General features: G+C 42.4%; 2 protein-coding genes across 3 annotated transcripts; one reads left to right on the top strand and one right to left on the bottom strand.

The window, feature by feature from the left end:
• Positions 1-306: 306 nt before the first annotated feature.
• LOC118796618 (zinc finger protein 436-like) lies at positions 307-4,181 on the bottom strand. The gene is made up of 3 exons (XM_036555610.1): positions 4,021-4,181; positions 2,495-3,209; positions 307-1,966 (listed from the first exon to the last, which is right to left on the bottom strand). Exons 2-3 carry the CDS (start codon positions 3,144-3,146, stop codon positions 582-584), a joined length of 2,037 nt encoding a protein of 678 aa, XP_036411503.1. The 5' UTR covers positions 3,147-3,209; positions 4,021-4,181; the 3' UTR covers positions 307-581.
• LOC118796639 (C-X-C chemokine receptor type 3-like) lies at positions 2,889-22,256 on the top strand. Of its 2 annotated transcripts, none has more exons than XM_036555641.1 (3): positions 2,889-2,946; positions 19,952-20,353; positions 21,036-22,256. In XM_036555641.1, exons 1-3 carry the CDS (start codon positions 2,923-2,925, stop codon positions 21,759-21,761), a joined length of 1,152 nt encoding a protein of 383 aa, XP_036411534.1. In that variant the 5' UTR covers positions 2,889-2,922; the 3' UTR covers positions 21,762-22,256. The 2 variants fall into 2 exon arrangements, with proteins under 2 accessions (XP_036411534.1, XP_036411535.1); XM_036555642.1 differs by lacking the exon at positions 2,889-2,946 and adding an exon at positions 14,324-14,395.
• Positions 22,257-27,430: the final 5,174 nt, after the last annotated feature.

Here is a 27,430-nt window from a genome sequence, read left to right as displayed (position 1 = left end):
AGAGTATTGCATGTAATGATTAAAACAATGCATGTCTGTATTGTAATAAATACAATTCTAATTATACAAAATGTCCAGCTAACAATAATCAACTGCTTATGAGAATCAAACCACATTTTACAAATATCATTTCCAAACGGAATGAGCAGTAATTCTTTACATAATTTATGAGGACAGCAGGTGATTCTGGACTCACTCTGGATAAGAGCATCTGCTAAATGACAGAATGTAAATGTAATGTACTTGGGGGGGGGGTGACTTTTGAAACAGTAGCTTACATTTCATACACATATAAATTTACTAGATATTTACTGAAGAAATTCAGGTTAAACACACTGCTCTACGATTCAGCAGCAGTGTCTCGACTGAGACCTCAACCTGAAAACTTTTGGTTATGAGCGCTGCTCTCTAAATACTACTCCACACAGCCACTATTGCACACGGACACTATGGATAGATGGATGTTTGAATCTTCGCTTTCAGCTCCTTGCTCTGCAGTGCAACACTCTGTTCAGTCCCTCCCACCCATCATACCCTGTTTTATTCTCTTCCAGGCCTCTCCACCCCCCTCTCTGCCTCCCTCAGTGGACCTTGAGGTGCGAGGTGAGGTGGTGGGGCCGGGCGAAAGTGAGGGGGCAGTGGGGGCAAGTGTAGGGCCTCTCGCCCGTGTGGATCCGGGTGTGGGTCTTCAGGTGGTGGATCATCCTAAAGCTCTTCCCGCACTCCTTGCAGCTGTAGGGCCGTGCCCCGGTGTGGCTGCGGCTGTGCTTTCGCAGGTCGCCCGAGTTGTTGTAGCTGCGCTCGCAGTCAGGACAGGGGAAGGGTTTCTCCCCCGTGTGGGTGCGCTTGTGCTTGGTCAGGTCCCCCGACTGGCTGAAGCTCTTGCCGCACTCGGCGCAGCTGTACGGTTTCTCCCCGGTGTGCGTGCGCTGGTGGGTCTTCAGGTGGTGGACGCGGTTGAACTGCTTGCCGCATACGGTGCAGTGGTACGGCCTCTCGCCCGTGTGCGTGCGCAAGTGCTTCTTCAGCACCCCCGCCTCCCCAAATTTCCGCCCGCACTCCCCGCACTGGTGGCCCTTCTCCCCGCTGTGCACCCTCTGGTGGGCTCTCAGGTTGCTGATGACCATGAAGTCCTTCCCACAGTCGGTGCAGTGGTACGGTTTCTCCCCGGAGTGGGAGCGCTGGTGGATCTTTAGCTCCCCCGTGTGGCTGAACTTCCTCCCGCAGTCGGTGCAGTGGTACGGTTTCTCCCCGGAGTGCGTGCGCTGGTGGGACGTCAGGTGGTGGATCCTCCCGAAGGCCTTGCCGCAGTCCTGGCACGTGAAGGGCTTGATCCCCGTGTGTATGCGCGTGTGCTTGCGAAGGCTGCCGCTGTCCGCGAAGCGCTTGCCGCAGTCTGCGCAGGCGAAGGGCCTCTCGCCCGTGTGCGTGCGCATGTGTATGCGCAGGTTCTGCGTGCTGCTGTAGCTCTTGCCGCAGACGCTGCACTCCAGGCCCGCGCCGGCGCAGACGGGCCCCGCGTTCAGCCTCTCTCTGGCGTCGCCGCGGAGATGCGGGCACAGGGCCTCGGAGGTGGCCACGTTGTTGCCGCAGTCGGTGCAGTTCAGGTGCCCGTCCACGCTGACGGTGTCCAGTTTGTGCCAGTGTTTGCAGTGCTTCTGCAGACTGGCCAGGTAGTGGAAGCTGCGAGGGCACTGCGGGCAGGGGTGCTGCTTTTTGACGGGGGGGCTGGGGTGTACCTGGCGTAGGTGGGCAGCCAGGTGGCGCTGGGAAGGGAAGGGGCATCTGCAATGGGGGCAGCTGGGTTGCTCCCGAACGTGCGGGCTCCTTTTCACCTGGGAGGCGCGGCTTTGGAGCAGGACCAGGTACTGCTCCTGGTGGGTCCATTTGAGGTGTTTCTCCAGGTAGGAAGGGTCCGTGAAGGAAATCGTGCAGTGAGGACACGGGAAAAATTCAGGACTGGACACTGTGGGGGGGGGGGGGGGGGGGGGGGGGGGTGGCACAGACAGGAATGAGTGGGGGAAAAAGTGGAAATAAGGTGAAGGAAGGAGGAAAGAGGAAGAGGTTGTGATAGAAGGAAAAGAAAAGCATGTACAGAAGTGGGAGAATCAAAACAGGAAAATAGAGAGGGGACATGTAACAGTGTGGTAGGTAGAAAACAATTACATATTACGTAGAGATTAGAGAGATTATATTAGAGAGAGAGGAAAAGAACATTGAATTCAAGGCATAAAATTGATGTGAGACAGCAGGGGAGAGAAAAAAAACAGTAGACAAAAATTACTTTGCTATAAAACCTAGCATATAAATGTAGTCTATTTGTTGGTGTTTACTACAACTACTACTACTGAAAATCATTCATTATGATTTTGTGTTGTTTGACTGTTTGGGAAAATCATTACGCTTACAATGGCACGTAACAAAGAAAAGTCATTTGCAACAAAAACTCATGCATCATTAAAGAGATTTCCATCGGTTTTCCTGTTTGTCTTACCCGTCTCTGTGCAGCTCTCCTCACTGCCCAAGGTCTCCATATCTTTCTGGCTGGTGTTGAGAGCATCCAACTCCACCCTGTTCTCTTCCTCTTTGACCAAACAATGGTCGAACTCCTCACTGACCCCTCCATTACTGCTCTCAGAATCTGCAACGGGTTCAGTTTTAATCCTCAGGGTTTTTCTGTCTGTGTGAGAGAAGTCCTGTTCGGCCTTTATGGCAACTGACTCAAAATCACAATTCTCCTGTTTGACTTGAATGGATCTTGGCTTTATTTGCGGTTGTGTGATACAGACTCCTTTGGATTCTGCACCAGGGTGAAGGCACAGGGTCTCGACTGATTCCACTTTAATTTGGATGGCTTGCACCTCTGAATCTTTTGGCTCCTCCTTGACTTGGGCCGACTCCTGTTTGAAGAAGGTATACTCAATGCAATCTGCACCAGGAGCAAAGGTATTTGGACACTGAAGTAACTCTGGTTCTTGTGTAATGTTTCTCTCAGTCTTTGGTGACTGAGGCTCAGACTTTATGAGCGCTTTCATCTGGAACTCGCTTAGCTGGGGAGTCCACTGTTCTTCTGTTTCCATGGGTTTTAGGTGATGCAAGCCCTCCGCTTCGGTCTCTTGGCCGTGGCTGTCATGAGAAGCCGCCATGCCTCAGGGTCTGTCCTTTCAAGTTTAGTTGCTTATTATACTCCTTTCATTCCCGTAAGACACCTACAAAACATTTAGATATTTAACAACACCTATGTAAGGGCATGCATGGAGTATATAAACCTCTTTTGCAACCATGAAGACTTAACATTACCAGGTTGTCTAATCAACGTGTTTTGATTTTAAGGCATGCTCTTTTCGGGGAAGAATGTACAATGGTTACCCATTCGGACATAAACACACACATATCAACATAGCGATGCACTGTCTCAAGTGAGTGTAAAGCCACTTCACATTCGTTTTCCCTTTCCGTTCATGCTATCGTTTGTCATGTGAAAACGTATGACAGCCATGCCGTTACACCGCTGTAATATAAACCTTCCATCACTTGTTATTTGGTGGGACCACACTCATCTGTGATCGCGACAATTATACGCACAGACATTACCAGCATGTTCTATAAACAGCTGGTGGGTGTACGTACTTAAATATGGCAAGAGCAGCAAGTCGCGTCGAAGGTGCGGTTACAGTCATCCACGGTCATCTTAACATTAAGCAACATCAAGCTTTATCCCCGCCTCGAGAAAACAACAAAACTCGAGCACGTGCAAACAACGTTAATGCAGAAATAAACGGTTGGGTTTAACGTTAGGTCAGCTGCAAAAAAGCAAAATATTCTTAGACAACATGTAATACTTGCTACACACACTGCTGTTGACACAGGGCATCAACAGGGCATCGTTACATTATAGGATATTTTATCACAGATCCAAGAAATTTCAAGTGGTACCTCTCTGAAGACAGTAGGAAGTACATAAACTCGCCATTTGTCTTACAGGAAAACCACACCAATGACATTTGATTAAAACATTACCTCGGATTTTCAGCCTTTTTCCATAAACCGTGCGCAGGTCTTAAATTGTAAGCGTGTCAGAAGAAGCAGCACATTTTCCTAACGTCTGAGCAATTGTTTGAGAGTTGCAGTTGGAATACTACAGCATATAGAGTGCAATATTTTCATACCAGACACATCAAAGTTATCGTACCCGGAAGAACACAGTTTAGGTGCCCGTGCTCCAGACTGATACGACATTTGGCCAATCGGCTCATGCCTCGCTGACAGTAGGCCCAGGATTTGTGTGTTTGTGATTGGTCCAACATTAATATTCGCTGGCAATCCTATTGGTCAATGTGACCGGTAGCGTCGTCGAATTCGGCATACAGTCAAAGATTCTGGCGATTGAAAAAGGCGGTCGAATCAAAGTCAGGCATTTCCAGCGTCACAGATGAATGAATAACTTTAATAAACAAATACGTCCAAATTACATTTTATTTTGTCAAAACGCTAAGCATGTGCGGTGTTTGAAGGGATTGCATGTATGATATATTGTGTTAGAGTTAGGTAAACTCAAGCAACATCTTAAATAGATTAAGAATAGCAAGTATACGCAATAACTGCATGTCGCGCAGCCTGTATTCCAGTAGCCTGTACCTGAACACGGTAGGTCTAAGATTTAAGGGTAGCTGTGATACAAATGGTTTCCTGACAAAATGGCGATCATTCATTTCCGTTAGTGTCAGTTAGTGTTTTTGAAAGTTTTATTGACTACCATGAATACTTTGCTCTTTTTTATAAGTCGGTAATGGAGTGCAAACTAAGATCACCATATGGAAATATAATTGCTGCTTTGTACGGTTCAGTTCATTATTTTCACGTGTAGGTGGTTGTATTATAAGTTTGCAGTAAGTGTTTCTCTAGTACATGCCAAGTACAGTGCTGTTGGTAGAGTATAATTATATAGTGAGATGGGTGTAATGCGGGTTATAGGGCTGTATTGAAGTGTTTCTATCAGTTATTGAGAAGCCAGTATTAAGGCATTGAAATGTCTAGGCTTCTGTTTACTTACAGGTTTAGAGAGAACTAGCCTTTTCTCTGTAAATGATTTTAATCTACATGTATTGTACTTATTCTAGCCTGTGGGCAAAAACATTATTTAAAGGACTAAACACTGTGTATTCAATCTTTTACTCATGCAAGCTATCTTTTCCTTATGCAGGTGTCATGCCATTTTTACAATTATCACACCAACAAACTAGATTTATTGTCTTCATGTCTGTGCAGAGGGTGTTTATTAAGTGAATTAATGAAAAAAAAAATCAAGCAAAAAATGCAAATACAAGACATTTTTTAAAACATCGTTATGCATTTGATCAAAGAAGCCGTGGTGCGGCAATTCCGAGTACTGTCATTGTAGGTGCACAATTTACTATTGACCAGAAGAGGGAGCCTCAAACCACTAAATCATGCCTCACATCGACAGCAGTTTTATTTGCTGTAAGGTTTGGAGTGTCGTCGCCCCATATCACTCGTTTAGTTTTATTTTCCTTGGAGAGATTGAGCATGAATTATGAATGGGTATGCCTTCTGGTTCATCCCGCAAAATACAGTAGATCTTACTAATCATTTATTGAACTTAAATTTACACGTTATTTCATTTAAGTCTTGATTTGGTGCTTAGTATTATATGTTCTAACTACAGATAGAATATATTTTAGAACACATTTTAGATATGAAGTTTTAAATATTATGTAGGTAAAAATCTTATATACATTTACATTTAAATTAATAGTAATTTTTGACAGTTGTAGCAAATATTTTGCCATTTGGTATGTTCTTATGAAATATTAACCATGTTACGCCTAAAAAATGGCAGCCCAAAAAAGTTTGTTCTTTCTATTACAAAAACATCTATTGTATTAACATGTATATTAATATTAAGATTGTGGTACATGAATTAGAATTAGAAGAAATATCACAATCACAATAGCAAGCTGGACAGCACTGTTTTGCAAAAACTTTTCATATAAACTAGCTATACTGGATTTTAGATTTAAATTTAAATTGTAGCTTGCTGCCTTGGTACAAAAAACCCCATCAAGGCAGACCTCTTACCTCATACCTGTATTGAGAAAATCTTTGGAGTTGGTGTCATACAAGCGGTAACCGAACCTAGATGGTGTGAAATCCACATACAATGTATAGTAGACAAGAAACCACATGTGTGAAGGCCACAGGGCACACAAATGGTTTCCGCATTACAGAAAAAAAAAATTGAGATAATTCTACTTTCAATGAATTTTTTAACACAATTGTGTGATAGTTTATCCCATTCCTTTTATATAAAACGAGCAGGTCTTTCGCTGTACTGTAACTTAGTTGCACATCAACACTCAGTATCTCTTCTGGGATGTGTATTTAAAAGGGAATCCAGGTAGTAGCATAGTGGTAAGGAGCAGGGCTCCTTATTCCCTGTTGGGGCACTGCTACTGTATTCTTGGGCAAGGTACTTTACCCACACTTGCCTCACTAAACATCCAGCTGTATAAATGGATAGCATTTAACAAAAAAACTGTAGACTATGTAAGTCAGTCTGGGTGAGAGCATCTGCTAAAAGACAATAATGTAATGTAATGTAATGGTGGCATGGGCATTAGATGGGGACAGAAAGGCAGCATGCATGTGATGACAAAAAAAAACCTTGTTCCGATGGGTTTTAGTTCTGAGGTGACTCACGTGAGCATAATATAGCTTTCAGTGCTTCTGAGATGAGTTTAACAGTTTTGACTCCTCTCGGTGTCCTCAGGAGGGGGAGGATTCAGAGAAGCAGTGTACCCTTTACACAGTGTTCTGTGAAATGTGAATTGTCAACAATACTCATTTTTTGACAACCACACCTGATCACTTGCACAAAATTTGTGTGTTCCTCTTTCAGTAAAATGGTCAAAGAGTTGCCCTCCCACATCCCAGTCCTGTTTTAGGTAATGTTTTTCTATAGTCCCGGTGCCTATTTAATATCTTAAAAACTAAAGGGTGGTTTTGCAGGTGTGATACGTGATTGGGAAGGATTTTGGAAAGTTTGTGTGGACGTATTCTACCATCAAGTAATGTAAAAAATATATACAAAAATGTTGTTTTTTTTTTTCATTTAATTGATCCATTTCGTTCAACCACAGGCAATGCATTCTCTAATGTCTTTAGAGCTTGGAAGCAAAATTGAAACGGTAAAGAATAAAAACTAAGAGCTTTTAAAAGCTAAAAGCTCTCTGACGCAAGAGAAGAAAACCCAAATCGACTACCTACTCATTGTTTTGGAATATCCAATTTCTGTCGCATTTCAAAACACTTTCTTTTTCCATCCGTGCATCTATCCTCTGTGATTGTCATTGGCAACCGGCATCAGCAAGAAGTTGTAAAGCAGATGTGCTGGGGAAAGTTTGACACGTGGAGAAGGGGAGTGATTGGTGAACACTGCCAGGCCTTTTTAAGGCTTGAAAGCTTGTCTCTAACATGCAGGAAATGAGACATGGTGTACCCAGTGGCGTCGTTAGGTCCGATCATTCGGGGCCTATAGCCCCGAATGTTTAAAGCCTAGACCCGAATATTTTTGCCCTGGAAAGGAGGTGTTTATAGCCAAACAACAGACAGACTGTGTAACAGAGCGGAACTTGACTCTGTCCAACCTATCTGTGCTGATAGGTTGCACTATGACCGTTTTTGAATTACATCTCATGCTTACGAAAAGTAGGGGTTCTGGTCAGCGTAAGGTCAGGTTTTTGCTACTCAGATTAGTCATTCAGTGCCAGGTCATTCAGTGAACAGCTCATCCTGCACTCAGAGGCATGCACGGTCCATTCGAGATATTACTAGGAGGGCTAAATGAAATTACTAATGAGCTAGCATTGGTATACTCTAGCGCCCAGAGATGAGTCGAAATTAGAGGCCTGTGTGCAAGACTATCACGTGCATCACAGAACAACAAGCGGTATGAGCCACTACCCATTACCCTGTGCCTACTGGCAAACCATACCACATGAAACACACAAGATGCATTGTAAAGAAGTGTGTTAAACAGTATAATGCAATGAGGCAGTAAAAAATCTGGCAAAGCTTTGACATGAAGGAGAGCATAAAAGTAGTACTTCAGGCGCAAGAAAAAGGGAAAAATCAAACTGGCAAAACAAAATGGCCAGAGGCTGCTACAATATTACAGTCTGTGAATTTTAACACATTATAGTGACAGTTTGCTATTTTCACACCAGAATGCAATAGATATGCAATAACATAAAGCTGCTGTATTGTTAGCCTATGTAAAGGGGCTTGCCAAAAATAAATGATTGGATATATCATTACGTCTGTGCCATGTGATTGCCAAATGATTTCACTTTAGTGGCAAAAGGGCTGGCTATTAATTATTCATCAACTATTCATAAATATCAATCACCAAAGTCACACAGAGAACGGCTCGTGTTTCTGGACTTCTTTGATGTGTGCACATTATCATGATGGTGGTTTTACTGATTATTGATATTGTTGCAGAATCTTCCTGCCAAGCCAATCAAAGGTCAGTTGCTAACAGCCCACAAAACCTCAAGATTAAATTGCATGATAAACATTTTTGTTCCAGTGAAGTCACTGCTGAAGAAGTAAGCAGATTACAGACCTTGTCCCTCCAGGAAATGGTTAAGTGCGGTGGTGCTTGTAAACCTGCTCCTGCAAGCTGCACATGCGTTTCACTGCACTGCAACGCTTCAGAAACCGCAAACCGGAGAAGTGGGGGTAGAGATGTATCACCTTCTCATGAGAGAAGGAACCAACTCACAGGGGTAAACTTCCTGAAGGCACGCACCGGATCTCCGTACAGCGGTGGACTCGTTACCAACATGTTAACCTGATCATATTTTGCACCACAATGCTTTGCTCTGCTATGGTGCGCTGAGAGGTTAACGGCATGAAAAAATAGCCATTGTTTTTGTGAAGAGAGCATCTGAGAATCGCCACCCACCTTGCTTCAGTGTCATGAAGAGGGGAGCCTACTGTAGTTCAGCTGGTGATTCCACATTGGGGAGAAGAAGGGAATATAAAAACAAGTATGCCATTTTAAATATACAGCAAGCTTTTTGCAAAACCTTGGCCCTCTTGATTGCAGGATCTCTTGTTTAGTGTAGACAGTAGCTTCACTGCAGCCTCAGTAGCAAAGGAAGCCCAACTAAGATTGAGTTCAATAGGTGAAATGTTATGCCACACGTCACCTAAGTACTGGTGGCAGGTGAAGTGCAAAGCTGGTGTTAAAATAAAGGTTTCCACATCCTTCAACTCTGGACGTCACCTTCCATTAAGGCAACCACACACTGTTGCGCGGCGTCTGACTACTGAATTCAGCACTTATCAAATTTGTTGTAGAATGTCTGAGAAAAACATCTTTTTTCTGTATTTGTAAAGTAGATAGCTTGTGAATATGGCCAAAACTGCACTCTTATATGCACGTTGGGAGACTCTTAGACATCTGAAAAAAAAAATAGTCCATACAGATGAAATTACATCACATTACGTTCATTTAGCAGATGCTCATGTCTAGAGTGACTTCCTGCCCAAAAGAGCAGAAATGTATCAAGTCAAGTTGAATGAGCAACAGTGTCAGGCCAGGCTTACAACACTCCCAGACCAGATCTCATTCATATGATTGAAAATGAACTGTTTGCTTAAAAAGTTACCATGCACCTATACTATATTATCCTCCAGGTGGGAGGCCTGAGCTTATATGCCATAACCTGTATCCTGTGTCTCATTATCGGTGCACCATAGACTCACCATCTGTATGTAGTTTAAGTCAAATATGGCCATTCAGAGTGTATTGTGTGTCCTCAGAGAGATGTGGGTTCGGAAGAGGAAATGGCTTTTTGTTATCTCTGCTCTGCTCAACGCAAGCGGTTCAGACTTTACCTTTAGCGCAGACACAAAAAAAGTTTAAATGCAAAAAAAAAAACTGAAATGATGAATCACTTTAGTACTTGCTATTATTGCAATTACTCTTGCTTATTTTCTTGCTTATTTTTCTTTCTAAACACTTGAATGAAACGTTATAGTGCTTTGCTTTCTTTGCAGAATGTGTCTTGCATATTGGTCTACAGCATAACAATGGTGCTAGCTTTGAGACAAACAAACTCCCCACAAGATAACATCTACACTGAAGTGATACAGCACAGCTGGTTAACCACCTATCTAATGAGCTCTGGTATCAGTACTTTTTTGGTCTGTTTATACTGGATGGTGGTGTGACCTGATTCAACTCATTTTCAAAGCCAGAATCAGTGTTTTAGTTGTTTTTTTTTTTTTTTGGCAATGAGATAAATTTAAACAAGTCCAGGTCAAATGGGAGCTAATGAAGTCAATAACAGGTTACAGAAACATGAACGATTGTTTATGTGTGCTCATTAAATGTTTTGATCAAAGCCAGTAGGTACAAAACATTCAGCTTTTAGGTCATGCTCCCATGTGGCTTAATCTGTAACATACCCATCTCAAATGTAGGTTAACCCCTATGGCCCAGGTTCAAAAAAATGTCATCTGGTGACAGACACCAGGAGCCCACAGTGGTGGAATAAACTGGCTTCATTCCAGCAGGTACAGTATAGGGGTTAGTAGGCCAGCCAGGGTTTCCTCGTCTCGCTGAACCCTGCGATTTGTCAAGCGCCTGCAAGCTGCTCCGATGACAACAGCGGAGTAAAGTCTGTCCTCCAATTGGCAATGTACGGTGAAAAATAGTTGGCTGCATGCGAGTGTGTTGGAGGATTGCAGTTTTCTCACTTCAGTGCTGCTGTCTGAGTGTACATGCTGTCGCCATTAGTTGAGCTAATGTGCAGTTCATTAGATATGAACTTCCATTACATTACATTATTGCCATTTAGCAGACGCTCTTATCCAGAGCGGACTCACATAGATTACCATTTTTTTACATGTTACCCATTTATACAGCTGGATATTTACTGAGGCAATTCTGGGTTAAGTACCTTGCCCAAGGGTACAAAAGCAGTGCCCCAGCAGGAAATTGAACTTGCAAACTTTCAGTTACGAGGCCTTCTCCTTACCGCTATGCTACACTGCTGCCCATACAATCAAAGTGTGAAGGTTGAGACTGACATGGGTAAGGTGGTATTTTCATTTGACTTGGAGCCTGACAAAGGGATCTCACCTGGCCACAGGCTGGGGCTGGTGACCCCCCATTTGGGAATCATAAAAGGGGAAAAGAAAGGGGGGAGATGGGGTGGAGGACGGATGCTGTGAACGGCTGATCTAAAAAGGGAGTAACCGGTGTGATTTTTGTCGTCGTGGGAGGGACTGGTTTGCCTAAGTTTGATTAACAGCATAGGGGTTGTCTGAAAATTCTCCTCCCGAATCTTCCCTTGGAAGAGATTCCAGTGATTAGTGAATCCACTGGACAGCATTGCATAAATTAGAGAAAGTACAAATAAAAAGGGGATTTCTGCTGAAATGGGGGGTGACGCAACACAGCTGGCGAACTGTCTGCTTGAGATCTACGACGTCTACTTCTGTGGTCTGTTTTCCATTTGCAGTGACTGCTAGGGTTTCCCTAATCCAACTGTTACGAGGTTTTAGGGGCCAGTTTAAGGCAGAATGATTTTTTTTTCCACAATAAAAAGAAATATCTAAGTTACAGTTTACTCATCTTTACTCATCTTAGATTTGTTTAAGCTTCACTATGGCTGAGGGTGTTCTGTATTTAGACTGAATCAGCCTTTAGTTTGATTTGTTATGGCAATGACGTAAATTTAAACTAAATGTGAGCTAAAAGTGAACATACACAGTAGATTATAGAAACACAAATTATTGCTTATGTGTGCTCGTTAAATGTTCGGTTTAATGGACCAAGGTAAATAAAACGTTGAGTTCACAATCGGTTTAGCAGTGGCTCAGTTGGGCCTCTCCTCCAAAAGAGCAATAACTTCACTGTGACATCCTGTAGCGTAAAAATGAGTGTATGGAGTGTATTGGAGGATTGCATTCAGGTCTCCTGCATGAAGGTTGCTGCAGTGAGACAAGCCCAGTGTGCTCCTGGTGATTCCAGACAGGGTTGCATAAAGCATTACAATCATTTTTAGATCATGGTTGATTAGACATTTACATTACATTACATTACATTACATTACATTACATCATTTAGCAGACACTCTTGCCCAGAGCGACTTCCAAATAAGTGCATCACTATGCTAAGAGGTGCTAAGATGCTAAGATCATGGTGGGTTTCATTAGTGCGCTGTCGAAAGCATAGCTTGACCTTGTCAGTTGGACACACTTTTGAATTGATTCTACGGCCACAGCTGAAACTGCTCCACTTCGGTCATGTCTGACCACGCCCCCTTTGCAGTTGCTTGATGACATCACATAGACGGTGCACGTTTTTAGGAAACAGGTAGGTTTCACATCACTTTTTCCTTTATATGATTACTCACGCTTCCCTGCAAGGAGGGGAAGGACTGACATTTCTCAGTCTTATCCATGTCAGTATGAACACACATCACAGCGACACGAAGCCATTCGAGTGAATTAGAATTAAAATCATTACAATGGATCGGGATGTTGTCTGTTAGTGGACATTGTATTTACAATCTCACAGACGACTGAAATGTCTTACTGCATCGACAGCTTATGGTTATTCATGCAGTGTGTGAATAAAACTAAAACTAAAAATAAGCATTTGAGATTCTTTGCTTGTTCTGTACTGTAAGGTTAGTTTAGCCTAAGGGTAAATAATGTAAGAATTAGTGATAATTTAAAGTGAAAGTTTACAACATCTCTGGATGGTTGAATGCATGATAACCCCCCCCCCCCCCCGCCAACAACAATAATATTGTGCATGGCAATAGAGACTGAAAGATTTGGACGTCGCCCAACCCTGTTTAACATGTGTTTCAGATGTTTGGATGGGTCAGGTGGTGTACTGCAATACAGCCCTTAGGTGAAAGCTTAGGTGAAAGTAGAGGCTTCCATCTCCTCAGGTGGTGTTTGGGTCTAGCATGTAGAATCCCCTCCTGTTGAATTCCAGAGTTTTATTTTGCCAATCTGATTGCGATCATGAGTTGCTCTCCAGCCTAGAGAACAGTCCTTTCCATCCAGAGAAAGAGGCACGAATGCTCTCGGCTGTGTGTCTGGCTTCGGTTTTCAAATTACCATCATTGCTTGCGGGCTCTTTTTCACTTTTTTCTATCCTGGGAGAGTTTTAAGATTCTGGAAGCCCTACAATAGATAAGAGGATTAATAAGGTTAGTTAAATGCTCAATGTCAGTTAAAACAGAATGCGAAATTTTATCTTGACGCCAGTGATAATGAATGTTTAAGGACTGAAGGTCAAAGCCTTGATTAATTAATCTTGTGATGTTGTAATGTCGTTTTTTTTTTCAGTGGTGTATACAACTCTGGCTTTTTCCGTGACATGAGGCATATGTCTGCTTTTGTCTTAACAAGTCAGTGACTGAAAGAGAAATTAAGCCCCCTGCCAGGAAATCTGTTGCCTTGCAGTATGCAAGTTAAAAGGTATAAATAAACAACAGACGCCCTCCTCGCCCCAACTACACTCCTTTGAACTTTGTACACAGCAATCTACTAGCTAACTCTCTCGCACATGTATTACACACCTTATGATTCTTTTTTTTCTTCTTCTTTTTTTTTTTGCTGCCATCCTAAAAGAAGAGAGAGACTTATGTCCAATCCCCCTTAGTCTCCTCAAATTTGTGTGGGTGGATAGGTTACCCTACTCTGTGCAAAACTGTAACTGAAGGTTAAAAATTAAAACTGTAATAAGTTATGAGATATGAATGATAAGACATGAAAACTTTTACAAACTCCACTTGTTTGGGTAAAAACACCGACTGGTGACATCTGGGGACACATTACCAAGGAGATGAAAAGCAGCTGAAACAATGTGTTTGTGGTCTTGACGTGACATGTCCCTAGCTGGATTTACAAATGGAATTGGTTTTGAAATAGCCATTATATTACGTCTACATTGCACTGTTTGCTGCGACGCATCGGCCGTCTCAAGGAGTCATTATGTCATCACAATAATGACTCACAATTCTGTTTTAATTGGGCTCTGTTAATTGCAGAAAATATGTCTTCAGCTTCAGATCAATTTACCCATTCCCATACAATGTCTGGATGTACTTCGCAACATATGAATATAATTTAGGATCGAGAACGGATGAGGAGAAAAGAAAGAAATGCCTCAGAACCTCTCTTAGACTGGACGCTAGTGAAGAGTATGAATTACACAAACGCACTCGTACGCGCCCCACCCCCATTTTCGTTGTAAAGAAGTCACTGCGGATCCTGTTAAAGTCAGGAAAGTGTTGTTGAAGACAGCAAGATAAGAATCAGTTCCGTGAAAATAAGGGTGAGTTTTCAATTTTGTGTGTACTTTTTTCTTGTATTTGCGTTTTCACCGCCTCGATTCCCTACTACTTTCTTTATGGTGTTCGCTTTGCAAAGAAGATGGAAAACGATCAAATCATGCATTTTAAGAATTTTTGGTTCCAGATTTTGCCAAATTCAGACGGTCCTGATAGAAGTCCAGACAAATGCGAGACAATCAAGACTTTTCAAAGTTTTGGTGTTTTGACATACCTCCCGTTGTTATGATTTCAAAATTCGTTTCTTGCTCTCTTGGATTCATAACACTATACAAAGAGTGTTTTAAGTATCAAGCGCTCATATCAACTACAGTTTAAAGAATCCAAGATATAGACTCCATGTTTCCAAGAAACCATAAATTCATTTATTTACATTTACATTTGGCATACATCATTTGGCAGACGCTTTTATCCAAAGCGACTTACAAGTGACTTAAATGACTTACAATTTATTCATAAATGCCATCGTTTTCATACATCTGTCAAGACTTTAAGATGAGAGTCCTGCGCAGTACACTCACAGAGGTTTTAGGTTTTCATATGCCACAACATGTTTCTGTATTCTAATACATTTTAAGTTATTGTCTAACGCTTTACAAAATGAAAAATACTTACAGGCTACATACGAGGTGTCATGAAGTGGTTGGTGGTGAAGTTTTGGGGGGGGGGGGGGGGGGTCAGTAGCTAGTTCACGGTACTGAAAATGAAAAGACATTACAATGTTGCAAAGTTTTTTTTTTTTTTGCATCAGTATGTAGGGACAGCACATTTTTTCTTGTTTCCATGAGATAAGATATGATCTGATGTCCGTTCAATCTGGGAGAAAATGTTCAAGACTGACAAAAACGCTTTGGCTAGGAGTTTTACATGGCATTATTGATGTCCATTAGTAAAATCCAGTACTAGGCTGTTGTTCAAATGTTGATGTTACTAGTATAGCTAGTTTACTCTGAGATTATTTTCGACTATAAGGATTCTCTTACTTAAAAGTGACAGGTTTCAGAGTCCTTTTTTGTTAGTCTTAATGAGAGTGAGAGCCTACACATTCTGAATGTAGTATGGTTTTAGACAAGTGTTTGTTCAGTTTGTGTGAAGTAGATCTGGCTAAATTGTTGAGTTTAACTTGGCTTCATTTTGATATCAAGAATGATGATGGCATACCTGTTTTTAAAAGCGTTGTTTCTAATGAACAGGAAATATGTGCATGCGTGTAACTTGGCGGTTTTGTCAGATGAACGTATCAAACGACGTGGCGCAATGGAAGGCAAAAAACATCATATCTTAAAAAAAAAAAAAACGTAATAAATACTATTTAGACATCAGAATATAAGGAGACAACTGGGGGTGCACTGAGGACTGTCTAGGGGGTGCAAGGCTCCCCTAAGCACCCCCATAGCGCCGGCCCTGACTACAGTGAGCTAATAGGTATTGCAGTTGGGTTAATACAGGTGAGATTAGTGGTGAGATTAGGGCTGTCTGTGGATTTGCAATGATGTAACCTGTCATGAAGAAGAAGATGGAAAAGAACTAAAAACCAGAGGAGGATAAGGAAGGAAAGGAAAAGTTATCAAGTTTGGTCATTCATTGTGTGGCTGAGTGAAGCTGCTGCAAAATTGGTTAGCGAATTAGTACTATCATTTGATTGGTACCTGAAACTCAGAAATAGGTCACACAACCAGCTGTAACCACATGGTGGTTTTTTTCATAGCACACTGGTCAATAAATGTACTTGTAATTGTAATGTTTAATCTTCATCTTGTGTAAACAGTGTAAAGCATTCAAAAAACATTCCATTGGTGAATGTAATACACTCATATCGAGCAACATCTGTTTTCAATCAGCTTCCAATGAGCTAATCAGTGTATTTTGAAATGCTGGAATCTCACTGGTCCTTAAGAGATTTCAGTGAGATTTTGCGCTGGTGAATACCTGCTTGGAAATATCGCCACTCTATATCTTTGGATTCATCACGTGCAACGAAGTGCATTTCACTTTTCACTTTTTCACAATTTTTAGAAAAGATTAGATTGTTGTGGTTTTTCTGTGCTTTTTTTTTTCAAATTAAATAGCACAGAAAAACCACAACAATTCAGCTTTGCTAAATGCTACAAATACAATTCATTGTTAGTCAGTGTTAAAAACACCCCATTATATTCCCTCAGTGGGTACAAATAGATAGTAACATGATGGTAAGGGTCAATAAAGTAAAGACAAAAATTTGCCCCCACAATTTGCTACACTACACTAAAACAAATCAATTACCAACTGAAATGAGAAAGGTGAGCATTCATGTTTAATTCACATCGCATTCATACATGAACCTGAGGGGGTGCAGTTATTGAAACTCTGCTGTCTTAACTCTGCTGCATTGTGGTTAGGAAAATTTCTCACAAAATATAGCATGTATTCTGAGAAGAGAATCCAAACCCAGAACACCAGCGCTGCAGTGGGTTTCACCCGTCTGCAGTTTTTTTTTTTTTTTTACTGTGACATATAGTGTAATTTTTCATGTTTATGAAAGACATGAAATTGGATGTGTCTCACTTTTTTTTTTTGCTTTCGTCAGTCACGGAACCAGGTGGATTTCATGAACACGGTCCGCTTGAACTCTTCTGAAGTCAGGCTGCAAAAATATATAATTGTATATTCTCTCACATTATACCTTTGACATGCCGACAAAAGCTTGGCTTTATTAGAGTCTACATGAATGTTTCTTATAGCTGCATATACAATTATACATTACATTTGGAGGGACATATTATTGTTGTCATGAATGTGAGTACTTACACATAAAATACCATGAGGTGCTTTTCACTTATGAGTATTTAACAATTCATGATTCTGATGAGGCCATGACTGTTTTGGCTAAGATCACAGCATAAGGGATAACTCAACTTTTGATAAGGGAAACTCAGTTTTTGTTTTTGCAAAAAAATTTTGGTAGCTCTTGTTGGTGTGTTATATTTCATACCTAATTTTTGGATTGCAAACGCAAACTTAGACAGATCACACCGATACTAAGTCTCTGTATTGCAGTTTTTTCTTTTCTCAGACACATGCGAAATTGCGGATTGCTGCCGGCGAACATATTGGAGGATTCAAACGCCTCACTTTAGCTCTTCCATATGCAAGTTCATGTTGACTTAAGAGTACATGTGGCTAATTGATTCCAAATGGCGTGGCAAAAAAGAGAAAAAAAATTCTTTTGTCTATCGAATGCAATGTATCCCCTGGCATCACTTTGGCCAATGGTATCGCCTCTTATCACTTAGCATTGGCATTAACAATTTCGGCTGCGGATGTAGGGCAAGTTGCATTATTAAAGTACATGTTTTGTGCATAAAACCATACCTTATACTCTGGGTGAAAGTACAGATATTTAAGAATCTTTCTGCCAAATTGTAATGCTTATGTTGCTTTGCTGTAATCTTCTGTATACTGCAGCATCAAGAGGCAAAAAAAGCATCAGTGGGTGGTGTAATTTGCATAACAATGCATTTTTTTTTGCAAGCATCGCAGCCGCTTCCCCAAACAAGAAAGCGGGTTAATCCAGCCATTCCAGAAAGTATTGTAATTTTGTCCCTTTAAGTTCAGGTCTACATATGCAGTCCAAACACCCAACCCATCTATCTGTATAATACAATTAATGGGTGACCCATACAAACTTGTGTTACACACCTCACATGACCCCCCCCCCACAACCCTTGTCATTTCAGTGTTAGCATTAAACTGAACTTTGGTCTCAAAAGCCGCTTTACGGTAATTTGTGCGTGGCTATGAAAGTGACACCAAGCGCATTAGCTGTCACGCACACCTGATGAGTGTAAGATATGCTCTGTTGTGGTTCCACCTCGCCCATCCTGAGTCAGCAGCAGAGATTCGGGGAGAATCCCACGTGCAGGGACCGAAGGTGCTCTGAGCACGACCATATGACTCCGTGTGGTTGTGTGTCGTTCAGTCTGCGCGCCTGTGATTTGGGAGAAGCGTGGCGTGGCAATCCGTGGGTCGTTTGCTTCTCCGTGCAGAACAGTCTTCATGTCTGTTAGTTAGTTCTCCTGTTGTTGGGTTTCACAAACTCGGGGGGTCTACAGCCAAATTTTGGGTAATGACCTAAATCAGTCAGATTGTTTACAATCTGGAAGGCAACATAGTCACTCTTCATTAGATTACATTGTTGTCAGTTAGCAGATGCTGTTATCCAGAACCATTTATGTAGATTGCAATTTTATCCATTTAAACAAATTGTGTATTTACTGAGGCAATTCTAGGTTAATTACCAGACTCAAGCAGTGCCCCGGTATGGAACAGAACCAGCACACTTTCGGTTACGAGTCCTCCTCCTTAACCACTATGATACACTGCTGCTCATTCATGGGCGGGACAGACTCAGACTCCTAAAATGCATTTATATAACACCTTCCATGGGTCTGAGAGTGCTTAACAGAGAGGGGGAGATAACTCACCTCAGAGACTGTGAATGTGTCACACCCACCTTGGTGATACCACACAACCTGTCTGCACCAGAGTGCTCACCGCATGCAAGCTGGCTGCACGATTAGGCAGGTTTGAAAGCCAATTTTGGCTTTTTGCCCGCAAGGTGGGAAGACCCCTACTTTTAGTGAAAAGTGCCTTGGGCTCTTCAGTGACGACAGTGAGTCAGGATGTGGGTTGTCAGTCTCATCCAAAAGGTAGCATCTCGAAATTACTCTATACTGCAGTACGTTAGCGTTTAGCAGATGCTCTTATCTCCATTAACATAGGTTGCAGTTTTTACGTTATCCATTTATACAGCTAGATATTTACTGAGGCAGTTAAGTACCTTGCCCAAGGGTAAAACATTAATTAATGTTTATCTCCCATCAGGTAAAGTAATAGCCAATTACTTATTTTCAGTCATCAGACAGGAGAAGGCCTCAGGATGGTATGGCAGCTGGCATGAATTTTGACTTAGTCAATCTTCCTCCATTCACTGAACAGATGTGCTCCTGCTGAAAGATATGTTCTTTTGTGGTAGCTTTTTTTTCTGTCAATGGTGCTAACTGACATCTGATTGACTGTGATTTAACTTAAAAAAAAAGCAAGAGTGAGGTTATGGGAATGTACATCAGTCTGCTGCTGCTGTTTGGTGTAGGTGAGCAATGAATTTCAAAATATATCATTTATAATATCACAAAATATATCACCTCTTCCCTAGAGTTGTATATGATGTATATCAATGAATAATTAATACAAATGTAATAAACCTCACCACAGAGTCTTCATTATTGTGGTATTTACTACAATAAATGAATGAATATACATACATGAAAGTGAATCTGTTTTCTATTGTCCTATTTTCTCTTGTGCACATTAAGACCATATTTCCTTTTATGTTTTATATTTTGATATACATTACTTTCAGCATCAATAGCTTCAGTTTACTGCTTACTACTATGTACATCAACATGACAGCATTCAACAAGTGGGGTGTTTTGTCACAATTTTCAAACTGCAAGAACAATTAAATATCATAAACTTTTTCCATTGTTTTGTATTTGCAGAGTATGAGCTCAAAGATGATATTCAATGTAGAAGACATCCAGGACTATTTTAATATTTCTTCCACGGAGAACTATACCGACTACAGCTATTATTACGACAAAGAAGGCGACACGTGTTGCTTTGGGCAAGTGTGTGACCAGCAGCAAAGCATTCGGGTTGAACAGGTGTTCATCCCAGCCTTGTACTCCCTGGTGATAGTTCTGGGCTTCCTCGGCAACGGGCTGGTCCTGGCGGTTCTGACCCAGCTTCGGCGGAGCTGGAGTGTGACCGACACCTTCATCATGCACCTGGCGGTGGCCGACATCATGCTCCTCCTCACTTTGCCCTTCTGGGCCGTGGAGGCCGCCAGCGGGTGGAGCTTCGGCACCCCCCTCTGCAAGTTCACCGGGGCACTCTTCAAGGTATGGGGGCCTAACGAAATCTGTCTGTTGAAGTAGCCTTCCAGGTGTAACAGTATGAGCTACGAAGAGACCGAGTTGCTGTTTAACAGCTGCAAAATTTGACATGTAGTCATTTAGCAGACACTCTTGTGTCACAATCTGATAGTAAGAGACATGCAATGACTCTTACTATCGGATTGTGACACTTATTACCTTTGTATTAATGATTCATTGATATACATCATATACAACTCTAGGGAAGAGGTGATATACAGTATTTTGTGATATTATAAGTGATATATTTTGAAATTCACTGCTCAACTACAGCAAACGGCAGCAGGAGACTGATGTACCTTCCCATAACCTCACTCTTTTAAGCGCCATAGTAGGCTCAAGGGGAAGTTTAAGGATATAGCAAATGTAGTTGAGGAAGTGCTGTATTAAGAGCTGTCTCTCTCTCTCTCTCTCTCTCCCTCTCTCTCTTTCTCTCTCCCCTTCTCTCTGTCTCACTCTCTCTCTTTCTCTCTATCACTCCCTCTCCCCCCTCTCTCTCTGTTTCTCTCTCTCTCTGTCTCCCTCTTTCTCTCTGTCTGTCTTTCTCCTTCTCTCTCTCTCTCGCTCTTGCTCATTCTCTCTCGCTCTTGCTCACTCTCTCTCCTTCTCTCTCTCTCTCTCGCTCTCTCTTGCTCTCTCTCTTTCTCAGATTAACTTCTACTGCGGGATTTTCCTGCTGGCCTGCATCAGCCTGGACCGCTACCTGTCCATCGTGCATGCGGTGCAGATGTACTCTCGGAGGAAGCCCTGGGTGGTGCAGGGCAGCTGCGTGGCCGTGTGGCTCCTCTGCCTCCTGCTCTCCATCCCCGACTGGCTCTTCCTCCAGGCGCTGCGGGACGACCGCAGGAACGGCAGGGTGGAGTGTGTGCACAACTACCTGCTCTACGCCCAGAGCTCAGAGGAGTGGCGAATGGGCTCCCGCCTGCTCTACCACATCGTGGGCTTCCTGCTGCCCTCGGCCATCATGGTTTTCTGCTACTCCTGCATCCTGCTGCGTCTGAACAGGGGGTCCCAGGGCATTCAGAAGAAGAGGGCCATCAGGGTGATCCTGGCGCTGGTGGTGGCCTTCTTCGTCAGCTGGACGCCCTACAACCTCACCCTGATGGTGGACACGCTGCTCTCCAAAGCGGCCATCCGGGACACCTGCGAGGCCCGCACCACCCTGGACATCTGCCTGATGGCCACCTCCACCCTAGGCCAGCTCCACTGCTGCCTCAACCCCATCCTCTACGCCTTTGTGGGTGTCAAGTTCCGCCGCCACCTGCTGGACCTGCTCAGGTCGATGGGCTGCAAGCTGAAGAGCCAGGTCCGCTCGGCCTCACGCCGGAGCTCGGTGTGGTCTGAGTCAGGGAAAACCTCCACCTCCAACTTCTGAGCGCCTCGCCGTGGCATTGGCGCCAGTTGCTACGGCGTCGACACGTGTCGCCGAAGCAATGACGCACGTTCTGTGGCAGCAGTACAGCGGTTAAGGAGCTGGACTTGAAATCAGAACATGCACGGTCCGATTTACAGCGGGACACGGCCATTTCACCATCTAACAGAAGAGTTAATCTGATTTGCTTCAGTATATACAGGTCTTAAATTGGTAAAGGTATGGAGAAATATATATGTAAAAGTTATAAGACATTAAGATATACACAATAAGTGCACCTGGTTAAATTTATTTCTTTGCAATAATTTCTGTGCTTGGATTCTGTCCTATTGATATACTGTCAGAAGAGTGATAGATACAAGGCACGTAACATAAAACTGATAGAGAAGGCCGAGGGTGAAGACTTAAATCTGTAAATGACAGATTCACAGTGTGTTTAAAATGAAAACTGCACCAGTAATTATTTTTTGTGCAAAGTTTAAATGCTCACAGCATTCAAAGATGTATGGTCGTAATTTTGCAATTTTCCTGTTCTTAATGGCACTTTATATTTTTGTATTGTACATAGTTCATTTCTTGAAATCATTGTTGCCAAGAGTGAATATACACTTTTGGATGTAAACTTAATTTTAATAATGACGTTTTAATGAATCCTTTTCCTTTTGATGGTTCAAAGCTGTTAGATACAGACCTGAATATGATCATGGTGATCATATTTAAAAAGTAACACCCTCACCAACGAAGGAATTAAAAAAAAATACAAAACTGTAGTTTATCAAACCAAAAGTCAAGCAAACTTCAGCAATATGGAAAAAAGAGCATATTCCAGTTCAACATGGTCTGCAACATATACTCCCTTTAAATCTCTCTGATGCTTGTCCAACTTTTGATACACTTTTCAGCATTGTCACTGCAGTCGGTTTTGCTTGCATAGAGTAAGTTACATTTTGAAACATCTTTTTTAATATATTATATTTTGGCTGTATATTATACCGTTTATTTTGTTACCTCATCTTATGATGAAAATTCTATTTTTTATTGTTTCAAGTCCCTTTTGCGGATGAGCCAGTTTGCATGTGTCTTGGTCTATTAGGGTTCAAATATAGGTGTAGTGCATTGTACATACTCTTTTAATATATACCTATTGAGTGCTACATTTGTTTTATATGCCTGACTTCTATTAAAATCTATTAAAATGAAAACATATCAATGCTGTTGACTTCTTTTGTCCGTTGGATTTATTTGTGTTATGCTTGCATGTCAAAGACAAATAATATGCAAACCAAGACCACCAACTAGCTGTGAAAGCAGAATGTTTTTATCTTGCTTTTGTTCAACTTCTTGGGTGGTTTTATTGACAGATTGGAAACCTTGTTTGAAGGTGGATCTGGAAACAGACAGGTTGAAGCCTTTTCCCCACCCCCAGACCGTGCAAAAACCGTAGCACCCGCCAGTAAATTTCCCTGGGATTGTCTGCGTGGCAGCAGCCCACGAGTGGCCAACTCGTAGAGTTTCACAAAGAGACACACTGCTCTGGAGTCCTGTGTGTTCAGTACGGTACGTCACTCACTGTGCATCCCTCTGATGCAGGCCCTAACAATTACAGACCCTACGCACTTGACACAGTCCAGCTCGATGTTTCCCCACCTGACATAACGATATGTCAGTCTGTGATTGGACCGTTATCATACTTGTCAGCACAATTTTTTTTATCCCTCGTACAATTGGCCATGAAACCTGTTATGGACACCCGACTGTTGAATTCTACGTAAGTGTCTGCTCTTCACTTCTGTATCTCAAAGTGCCTACCATTAGGTCACAACTATCACCTTGTTCAGGGCTTTAGTCCCTTCCAGACACTGAAATCTGCAATTTCACTCCTGCTTATCACCACATGAGCTGGAGCTCAGTGGAATGCCACATCTATACCCACACAATTTGGTTGACGTATTAGCACAATTGATTGGATGCGCTGATTTTATCAGTCCTACAAAACTGAACACTGCTGAATCAGAGCAGACCACCAGATCAGGGCTGACCTCATCAACCCACTGCAAAACCATCATTTCAGCTGTGTTGCCAGCCAGTGAAAAAATGCGCATACATCCATAGATCAAACATTAATACATAATGAACAGCTATGACACCTTCCAATTGCTTTCAGTTATTACATGCTTACTAATATGGAAACCTCAGGTTAACATAGGATCAAACCATAGTTTCAGATATTAAAAAATTTGAGCGCTATCATTACCTTATTGTCATTTTGCAGGTGCTCTTAACCAGAGCAACTTATATAGTGTAGGTGATATTTTTATCCATTTATACAGCTGGATATTCACTGACGCAATTGTGGCTTAAGTACCTTGCCCAACAGTACAACAGCAGTACCCTAGTGGGGAATTGACCTAGCAACATTTTGGTTAAAATGTTGCTAGGTCAATTAAAATGACTTATCTTTTAGACCTTTCATTGGACTTTTGATTTTTTAACTGTGTTCAACTTCCTCTCTGTTTTTATAACAGTTGTTAACAACCTAACGCAAAACCACAGGAGGAAACGTTGTTCAGATCATCATCTGAGATCTGCTTTGCCATTCCCTCCACATCAGATCAGACTACGACTTGCTGATCTGTGGCTTCCGACATGAACGATGCAGAGCGTAGCTCGGCGGCAAAAACGAGAACAAGAAGGTCACGGTGTTGACAAAACAAGCGCTGAAAAACCGCGCTGAGATGCCACTCTGTGACAACCTGCTACCCGCAGGCTGTCTGCTGTCATACCTTCTGCCCGTGTTTTGGTGATGCATATGCAAGCCCGGCATTAGCGGCCGGATGGCACTTGCCTCTAGCATTTTAGTGCTTTCTGCAGGGAGCAGTCAAGAAACACAATTGCTTGGTGTTACTCCACACTAAATAACCTCAGGGAAAAGCATTAAGTGTCTTTATGCACACTGTTTGTTCTTCTGGGAAAACTGACGTGAAACTTTTGTCATGCCTTTTTACACTTTGAGAGTTCGCCCCGCATCTCTGTTTTTTAGAATCACCAGTTGTGCAATAGGCTTGTCTCACCACAACAATCCTTTTTAGTCGTGTGGGAGAGCCGAATGTGAGCCTCCAATTCACCCGCAAACAGCCAAAGGGTATTTTCCAAGCTACGGCTCACACGGTGCACCACCCTGAAGTGAGCATCAATGGGAGGATGGGTGCTACTCCGCTTGCGTTACCCGAGCAGCTCACAGCCAGGCGGGACCCTGGGCGATGAGACGAGGAAGCCCAGACGAGGAAGCAAGTTAGTTTCGCTTCTGTGGTTTCTTTTCAGTCATTGCCGAGGCGTGCTGCTGATTATTTGAAAATTAAATCAGGAAGAGGAAGGATTTTACCAGCTGCAGTCTGGCACCTCGCCTACTTCAGAGGTAGTCGTCATAGTGGCACAGTTATTTGAGTGCAGACTTTTCGAGTCGTGCTGATTCAGCTGATGTGCATTTCTCGGGTCTGTGTGGGAGCTTCCTGTGTAGCAGTGAAGTGATCCAGGACAATGGACAGAGCTCTAGCCTTTACTGCTTCTTCTTGCAGCCTCCATTGCCCTGAGGACCAGCATTTGAAACAAACATACCATTCCCGTCAGCATTGATCTTCGACAGGTAATCAATCACCAATGTCAATCTGCGCCGATGTGTTCAAAATGTGTTGCTGTCTCAACCTTGACCCACCTCATTTTATAATCATCACTAAGAAGCACTGGGGACATACAGTAGTCCAATGGAAATCAGAATCCAGCGTGTATGAAAATTTTCAAAGCACATTTGTTAATGCTTTACAGTGCCCAGTGTTACCCACAGTTATAGTACACTCTACTCTATTCTCTTCTAGGGGTCTGACGTAGTGCTCACAACCTACTTCACTGTGAACTCTCAGATAGCAAAAAATTAGAGCCTGACCAAGTGATGAGGAGAGGGTGTCATTTGCACTTAGCCAATGGCAGATAAATTCTACCCCAAAGCACTGCCTCAGACTCACTTTCACCTTTTTTTATACTAGGGCTTAGCAGCTGGACAAAGGGCTACAGTGAACTGAACCTGAAACAACTGCTTAGCACAGACAGTAACCAGAATCACACTCAAGGGATGTGGTCTAATGATCTCACTAGGAATCATCTGGAATCTAAAAAGTGGTAGTGGTAACTGTGGTTAAATTGTGAACTGCTGTTTAAGTGGAAGTCTGTCTGTCAAGGTTTGTACGAGTCTCTCCACATCAAACGTGCTACCGGGAGCACCGTCATAACTTCAGAGCGAACGGATGCACGATGTACCCTGGTCAGGAAGTAAAAACTCAAAAGGAGGAACAGGATCAAGGCTCAAACAAAGGATTTATCAAGCGCTTGCACAAATCTGGTATATCATTTTATTACTCTCTCTGAAACTGAAAGAGGCTGTGGAAAAAAAAAAATCACGAGACAGAACAAATCCATAAAGCAAAGCAGTGCTCATTTTCTGAGACAAGGCCATCAGCCTGTTCGGTTCCACTGCCAAAAATTCAGGTTTGACAAACATATTAAACAAAACCCAGTTCTTCCAGTTTAGTTTGCCGCACCCTTGCCTCTGTGGTTTCTCCACAGTTATTGACCGCCGGGGAGCTACCAAGCTGTCCTTTAAGGATGAAGCTTGATTAATAAATGGCTTACAGGGGAGTTGATTGGTGGATTGCCAACAAACGAGGTGACTGTTGAGCGGAAAGGGCTTAGAAGGTTAGGGCTTTCTCTCTGCCATCTGGCAACATACTGCTCAGCCCGGCACTGAAAAATGCTGGAATACTTTCTTTAAAGATTATTATGTGAACTTCATAGAGATGGAATATCTCAAAAGCAGATGGATATGTATTTTTGATTCTTTGATTCTTTTGATTTGGTGTTGTGCTGTTACCTCATATAAATATTGTAAACTGTGTGTCCAGATGGAAAACATTTAAAGATGTAAAATTGTTTGTAAAAATTGACCAGTACATTTATTTCTAAAAGTTAGGGCCAAAGTACGTTAAAGCTGGACTGAACCTAGACCTTTTTTGGGTGTCATATTCGGACCATTATCTTGTGCAGTTGTTTAGCAGTTTGTCTTTCTTAGATATCAATTCTCAGAAATGAGAAGTACAAGATGAGAAATGAAAGAAAGAAGGCTGACCAAAGAATGAAAAGTTTACATGAGTTAAAAAGTTAGGTAACTGGCGTACATCAACAGTGTTACAGTGTTTATAACGGTGACAGATTAAATTGTGGTCAGAGAAATTTGGTCAAATTCTGCTGCTGCAGGGCCATATAGATGTATTTTTCTCCTACCTTTTCTCCGTATAAGTTATGTGAACACTACAGAGATTTAATTGTTACATGATTAATCGTTTAACTAATATGGAACAGCCTCCGCGGTCAAGTCAACGTTCCTTCTCAAAACTCTCTTTCTGTAGAGGACTGGAACATGCAGATTGCAACAGCTTTTTCTGGCAGTATGTTTTGAATTTCCCCACCTCACATTAGATAAAACCCGCCCTGCTCTTCCAGCCTCCAGTCCATCTCCGCTATCAGGGTCTGCTTTGCATCATTTATGAGACCAGGCCAGTGCAACTGCGGCTGAAGATGGAGTGAGTGCTTCTCGGCTCCCTCAGCGACAGCCACCTCCGGAT

Source organism: Megalops cyprinoides, chromosome 21 (genome assembly GCF_013368585.1).
Source record: "Megalops cyprinoides isolate fMegCyp1 chromosome 21, fMegCyp1.pri, whole genome shotgun sequence".
Lineage (NCBI taxonomy): Eukaryota > Metazoa > Chordata > Actinopteri > Elopiformes > Megalopidae > Megalops > Megalops cyprinoides.
The sequence above is the reverse complement of the archived record's forward strand: the minus strand, read 5'-3'. Positions and strand labels throughout refer to the sequence as shown.